This window comes from Hibiscus syriacus, unplaced genomic scaffold (assembly GCF_006381635.1).
Source record: "Hibiscus syriacus cultivar Baekdansim isolate YM2019G1 unplaced genomic scaffold, ASM638163v2 tig00110328_pilon, whole genome shotgun sequence".
NCBI classification, from domain to species: domain Eukaryota; kingdom Viridiplantae; phylum Streptophyta; class Magnoliopsida; order Malvales; family Malvaceae; genus Hibiscus; species Hibiscus syriacus.
The window spans coordinates 5,488,448-5,495,545 of record NW_024062685.1 but is presented as its reverse complement, the minus strand read 5'-3'; the positions used below and the strand labels follow the sequence as shown (position 1 = coordinate 5,495,545).

General features: G+C 38.1%; 2 protein-coding genes across 2 annotated transcripts; both read left to right on the top strand.

The window, feature by feature from the left end:
• Window positions 1-3,533: 3,533 nt before the first annotated feature.
• Window positions 3,534-4,225, top strand: LOC120118321 (uncharacterized mitochondrial protein AtMg00810-like). Its single transcript, XM_039138387.1, has 2 exons — window positions 3,534-3,775; window positions 3,859-4,225. Exons 1-2 carry the CDS (start codon window positions 3,534-3,536, stop codon window positions 4,223-4,225), a joined length of 609 nt encoding a protein of 202 aa, XP_038994318.1.
• Window positions 4,226-5,121: 896 nt separating this feature from the next.
• LOC120118285 (GDSL esterase/lipase At1g71691-like) lies at window positions 5,122-6,897 on the top strand. Its single transcript, XM_039138367.1, has 4 exons — window positions 5,122-5,417; window positions 5,494-5,615; window positions 6,028-6,267; window positions 6,391-6,897. The coding sequence occupies exons 1-4, from the start codon at window positions 5,132-5,134 to the stop codon at window positions 6,859-6,861; spliced, it is 1,119 nt and encodes a 372-aa protein (XP_038994298.1). The 5' UTR covers window positions 5,122-5,131; the 3' UTR covers window positions 6,862-6,897.
• Window positions 6,898-7,098: the final 201 nt, after the last annotated feature.

The following is a 7,098-nucleotide window of genomic DNA, read 5'->3' as shown; positions in this document are numbered from 1 at the left end:
ATTCTCTTGTGTAAAATTGAATATTTATTTTGAATAAAATTATCGTATTCATCGGAAAACCCTAGTTTATATGGTATCAATTTAGGTTTGATCCATTGTTCCTCATTCTCGGCCGTCATGATTCACCCTTCTTCGTTCGACCTGTCATCGGAGGCTGGAGCTTCCATTGTCCAGTCGTCTCCTTCCAACTCTGCTACATCGTTGATTACTTGTCATCGCCTTAATGGTGAAAATCATATTGCCTTGTCTCAATCCGTGCGTCTGTTCATCACTAATCACCAGAAACAACAATATCTATCTGATAATATGCCAGTCCCTGATCCCTCTTACCCCCAATACGACACTTGGCTCACTGAGAACACCATGATTATGTCATGGCTCCTCAACTCTATGTTACCCGATTTTGATGCGAACTTCATGCTCTACACCACTGCCTCAAAAATCTGGAACGCTGCCAGAGAGACATACTATAATCAGGAAAACTTATCTGCTTTGTTTGGCATTGAATGCCAGATCAAGGAATTGAAGCATGACGATCTCACTGTTACGTAATATTTCACTCATTTGTCTCGCTTATGGCAGCAGATTGATCTTTTTGAGTCTCACGATTGACAAACTAGTGTAGATGCCAAACTCTACAAAGGGCTGCTCGAAAAATGGCGTATTTTCCAATTCTTGTCATGGCTGTCCATATCTCTTGATGACGTATGTGGAAGGATTCTGGGCATCAGGCTCCTTATGTTTCTTCGCCATGTGTTCTTTGAAGTTCATCGCGAAGAAAATTACCGCTCTCTGATATTTCCTCCACCTGTTGAAAGTTCTGCCCTAGTTACATATTCGTCCGGTGATACCCGTGTCAAGAGAAACAATCCCTAGAGTGATCACTACAGGAAACCTGGTCATGTTCGTGATAAATGCTGGAAGCTCCATGGTCGTCCAACCGACTGGACACCATCTAAATCATCCCCATGTCAATCCCAAGGTAACTCCACTGTCACGACATTGCGGGATGGTTCTTTTACTAGTCAACAGTTGGATGACCTCTGAAAGTGTTTGGTCATTTACAGCTTTCTCCTACTACTGAGTCCAAATATACGTGCACTGCTAGTGAATGTATTTCTCATTTTTCCTTCTTATCTCCTTCACCCATGTGTCTCTTGGATTATTGATTCAGGGGTGAGTGATCATATCATGGGAAACTTTAATCTCTTTTCAATGTTTCACAAAATCGGTGTCTCATGCAGTGTTCGTAATACTGATTGCTCCCTATCATCGATTGAGGCAGTGACTCGACTCTCTTTAATCGTCACATTATTCTGTCTAATGTTCTCTATGTTCCAAGTTTGGCTCGCAATCTTCTTTCGATTAGCAAATTGTCTACAGATTTAGGTTGTACTTCTTGTTTTAATCACGATTGTTGTGAATTTTAGGATTTGAACTTGGGGATGGTGATTGGCAATGCTAGGTGTCATGGTGGACTATACATCCTTGAAGCTCCTCCTCATGCTCTTGTTCCAAACCCCCACCTTCACCATTTATCTCTTCCTTTGTTTCAGTTTCTCCTATATATGCGAGTGTCGAAATTGTGTTATGGCATTTTAGGTTAGGTAACCCAAGTTTTCCTTATCTTACAAAATTATTTCCCAAATTGTTTATTAATAAAAGTTCTGCATAATTTTCTTGTGACATTTGTTCTCTTGCAAAGATCATTAGAAACTCTTATAATCCTTATTTGTCTTGCTCGCCTAAACCATTTTCTTTAATTCTCAGTGATATTTAGGGACCATCGCGGGTTATGGGTTTACATAGAATTCGTTGGTTTATCACTTTTATTGTCGACCACTCTCGTACCACTTGGACTTTTCTTATGAAGGACAAGTCTAAGTCTTACACTATATTTAAACGCTTTCGTAAAATTATTGAAACACAATTCCAGAGTTACATTGGCATCCTTAAAATCTGATAATGGTGTGGAATACCTATCTCGTTCATTGGGATATTTCTTCTAGAAAAATAGAATAGTCCACATCACTTCTTGTGTCGACACACCATAACAAAATAGGGTCACCGAACGTAAAAATCGTCATCTTCTTGAGGTAACCTGAGCACTTCTTTTTTCTTCTAATGTCCCGAAATACCTTTGGGGTGAGGCTCTCTTAACAACTACATTTCTCAACAATCATCTGCCTAGTAAGATTCTTGCCTTTAAGTTTTCCTGATATATCCTTTCCAAAAATTTCCCTCATTTCAAACCTTTCACCTCTTTTGTTCCTCTTCGTGTCTTTGGTTGTACTACCTTTGTCCATGACCACAATCCCCATAAATCTAAACTAAATCGTCAAGCGATCTAATATGTCTTTGTTGGTTATACATCTCTTCATAAAGGTTATATTTTCTACTCTCCTTCTGCAAAATGGTTCTTCACTTCTATGAATGTCACTTTCCAATAGCATAAATCGTTCTTTTAAAAAATTGAAATCTAAGGGGAGAGTGGGTATGAATTTCAATTTTTACCGATTACTATAGAGTTATTCATCAATCCATCTTCTACTGAAACAACTACCATTCCACAACCTTTTAACACCACCACATATGATGATGAAAACCAATCCAATAATCCCACCGAAATCTTATGAAACACTCAGGCCATCTACTGATATCCTCACCTGCAAAAGAAAATCTAAACAAGCCCTACCGTTTACACTGCAACCAATGCATTTTCAAGAGCCAAAACTAGGATTAAATCCCTTGACAAACAGAGGAGATGGTGACCAAAGTAAGTTGGATGTGGTGATTGATACTAGTGAGTTACCAATTGCTCAAAGAAAGGGAGTTAAATGATGTACAACTCATCATATCAGTAAATTTCTTGCTTATGGTAACCTAATGCCTAGTTTTAAGACTTTCACAACTTAGGTTGATCATATTCACATTCCAGAGACCATAGATGGTGCATTAAAAAGTCCCGAGTGGAAGAAGGAAGTTGAAGAAAAATATTTCAACTCTAGAAAACAATAAAACTTGGGTCGTCGTTAATCTACCTAAAGACAAGAAATCGGACAACTGAAAATGGGTCTTTATTGTGAAATTCAAGGCAAATGGCAAAATTGAGAGATATAAGGCTAGACTTGTGGTAAAAGGGTTCACTCATACTCATGGAGTTGACTATCAGGAGACCTTTTCTCTAATTGAAAAACTCAACACTGTTCAAGTTATATTATCATTGGCAGTAAATAAGGATTTGATACTTCACCAACTAGACGTAAAAAAATGCAATGCTCATTGGCATTCTTGAAGAAGTGGTCTATATACAAGTTCCACCAGGAATTCATTCTGGAAATAACTGGGTATGTAAATTGCTGAAATTCCTTATATAGTCTAGAACAATCACCTCGAGCTTTGTTTGACATATTCACGAAGGTAACGTTACAAGACAACTGCAAACAGTGTTAATCCGATAACACTATGTTTGTAAAAACTACTTCGATAAGAAGAAGTCAATCTTGATTGTCTACGTTTATGATATCATCATCATGGGTGATGACTTAGTAGAAATCGAAAAGTTGAAGACACTACTAGCAAAGGAGTTTGAAACCAAAGATTTAGGAAATTTAAGATATTTCCTAGGCATGGAGGTAGCGAGATCACGAGAAGGAATTGTCATAAATCAAAGAAAGTACATTATAGACTTACTGTCTGAGATTGGAATGACTAATTGCAAGCTCTCAGAAACTCCTATGGAAGTTAACCTGAAATTGAGTAAAGATGGAACCTGGCAAACAAGGAACAATATCAAATGCTAGTTGGTAAACTCATTTATCTATCTCTAACTAGACCTGACATTGCTTTTCCCGTTAGCATTGTTAGTCAATACATGAATGATCCTAGAGAAGAATATTTGGAGGCAGTTAATCGAATCTTTAGATATCTAAAGATGACACCAGGACATGGGTTGATTTTTAGAAAACATGAAGACAGGACAATTAAAAGCTTCTCAGATTCAAGCTGTGTTAGAGAATTAACAGATAGAAGGTCAATCACGGGATATTGTTCATTTGTGTGGGGAAATCTAGTGACATGGAGAAGCAAGAAACAATCTGCAGTCTCTAGGAGTATTGCAGAAGTAGAATATAGGGCGATAGCACTTGGGATGTGTGAAGGAATTTGGCAACAAAGACTCTTAACTGAACTAGATATGTGCGACAACAATTACTTTGAACTTTAAAGTGACATCAAATATGCGATAAATATTGCAAAGAATCTGGTGCATCATGACAAAACAAAACATGTGGAGATCGATAAACATTTCATTGCAGAAAAAGTAAATGGCGGAACTGTGAAACTACACTACGTCTCCTCACAAAACCAGCTAGCTGATGTATTGGCCAAGGCATTTCCGAGGATTACCTTTGACGAAATTATATCCAAGCTAGGTCTTTACAATATTTACTCCCCAGCTTAAGGGGGAGTGTGAGTAGTGTTTTAGTCAAACCTTGTTTCCTAACTTATCTACACTCTCTCCTAATTTGTAAAAAAGATGATTCCTATCTTATCTAGGTCTCTCATTCACCTGTATAAAACTTCTATGTATCCTCTTGTGTAAAATTGAAATTTTCTTTTGAATAAAATTACTGTCTTCATCGGAAAACCCTAGTTTACAATAATATCCATTTAATCATCAATTAACGGGTAGTCATAATGACCTTACGATTAATTAACACCCGTATTAAGAGTTATTATAAAAACTTTCGATCAAAAACACTCTCCCCTTAAATTTAAAATGAATAAATGGGTTACAACCATTTCACCATTTATTCACATCAACAAACTCATAACACGGTTTTACCATTTTACAAGAGTAACTTTAGAAGAGATGAGGTTAAACATGAACCCTAGTCAACCCTTGTTTTAGTATTAAAAGAGTAAAAGAATTGCAAAGGAATGGTTGGGTTTCTGAGAGAGAGAGTAATTACTGCACTGCACTGAAACAGATTAACTTATTTACTACTTTTCCAACTACCAGCTTATCTCTCTTATTTATAAACCAACTTCTCTACCCTAATCTCTCTCACTGAACTCCCCTTTCTCTGTCTTCGATCTCTCAAAGTTTCTTTCGCTTCAAGCTTTGGCAATGGTGGCAATGGGGAAGTTGTGGATGTATTGCATGGTTGTTTGCTTAGGTTTGGCGTTGAGCGATATCGTTTCAGGGCAAGTAGGAAATCCCTTTTTGCCTGATGGTGGGAAGAGGCGAGAAATGGTGCCTGCGATGTTCGTGTTCGGGGATTCTCTCATCGACAATGGCAACAACAATGACCTTCCTTCTTTTGCAAAGGCTAACTATTTCCCTTATGGGATCGACTTCAATGGCGGTCCTACCGGTCGCTTCTCCAATGGATATACCATGGTTGACGAAATTGGTCAGTCAGTAAACACTCTTTTATCTCTCCATTCAAAACAAATTGTAGCTAATGATGTATGTGCATCAACATGCAGCTGAACTGCTCGGGCTTCCATTGATTCCTGCATTCTCTGAAGCTTCCGGTGATCAAGTTCTTCACGGTGTCAACTACGCTTCCGCGGCTTCCGGGATCCTTGACATCACTGGAAGAAACTTTGTAAGCATTTCTCACATACATGCATTTGATTATATCTAATTTTTTTGAAATAATTAAGTTAAGATACTTCTGATGTGTCATTTGTATAGAAAAAAAAAACGGAAGGATTCAAGTATATCACGTGATACGGGATGTTAGGCAATTATTACTCTTATAACCAGGAAATAAATCTGGCCTGCAACTCCATGTAGTTTTGCCGATGGAATCATAAATGCACTTTGACTCATGGAATTGCTATTTTCTGTAGCCTATTAATATCTGAATCAGTACAAACATTTAGTGTCTACCTTATTTTGCTTGTTCATAGAGCATGCAGCATGGCACAAAAAATATCATGCAGTCGGGACTTAGTAATAAATGATGAACACATGAGAAACGAATCTGATATTTGTGTTTTTTTTGTTTTGTTCAGGTGAGTCGAATACCATTTGATCGACAGATTCGGAATTTCCAGACAACATTGGATCAGATCACGGACAATCTGGGTGCAATCGATGCAGCAGAAGCACTTGCTAAATGCATCTTCTTTGTTGGGATGGGAAGCAATGATTACCTCAACAACTACCTTATGCCTAATTACCCTACCAAAGATCAGTACAATGGTCAACAATATGCTGATCTCTTGGTTCAAAAATACACTCAGCAACTCAGGGTATGTTAATCACTTTATCCACAACCTTGCATACTCGTATCATGTCATATCCGTGTTACATTTCCGTACATTCGACTTTCGAGCTCGAAATTTCTGAAATTGACGTAGTTTATCAATATGCAGACACTTTACAATCTGGGGGCACGTAAGTTTGTGGTAGCAGGGTTAGGAAGAATGGGGTGTATCCCAAGCATTATAGCACAGAGCACGGCCGATGGCTGCTCGGAAGAAGTGAACCAGCTGGTTCTACCTTTCAATGCGAACGTTAAGACGATGATGAATAACCTTAATGCTGATCTGCCGGGTTCCCGGTTCATCTACGTAGACATCGCTCACCTTTTCGAAGACATAGTGACCAATGCTAGAACATATGGGTTTAGTGTGGTGGATAGAGGGTGTTGCGGCATTGGGAGGAACAGAGGGCAGATAACGTGCCTTCCGTTTCAAACACCGTGCGAGAACAGAGATGAATATGTGTTTTGGGATGCTTTCCATCCGACTGAAAAGGTGAACATCATAATGGCGACGAAGGCCTTCAATGGAGATCCTTCAATTGTTTATCCCATCAACATTCAGCAGCTTGCCAGTCTTTGATCTTTAACCGAATTAGTTGCTACTATTTGGCTTGTTTTCTTTGGGCATGTTCTTTAATTTATTTTCTGTTTGATTTGGGACAAACACTACTTTTTGCTTTCACTGCTACTTCAATACTTCCTTTAATTCTTAGCATAGACTAATTTAGTAATGTTTGCTACAATATAATTATATTTTAGTTTTTTTGGTGGCATCAAAGAATCCTAGTTTTTTTTTCTTAAACAAAAATGATTATAA

Bases quoted from the DNA above. Each gene is read 5' to 3' on its own strand.
- LOC120118285 (XM_039138367.1), top strand. From the start codon at position 5,132: ATGGTGGCAATGGGGAAGTTGTGGATGTATTGCATGGTTGTTTGCTTA. The intron at 5,418-5,493 runs GTCAGTCAGTAA...ATCAACATGCAG, and splicing joins TACCATGGTTGACGAAATTG to CTGAACTGCTCGGGCTTCCA. The intron at 5,616-6,027 runs GTAAGCATTTCT...TGTTTTGTTCAG, and splicing joins ACATCACTGGAAGAAACTTT to GTGAGTCGAATACCATTTGA.
- LOC120118321 (XM_039138387.1), top strand. From the start codon at position 3,534: ATGGGTGATGACTTAGTAGAAATCGAAAAGTTGAAGACACTACTAGCA. The intron at 3,776-3,858 runs GCAAACAAGGAA...TTTTCCCGTTAG, and splicing joins TTGAGTAAAGATGGAACCTG to CATTGTTAGTCAATACATGA.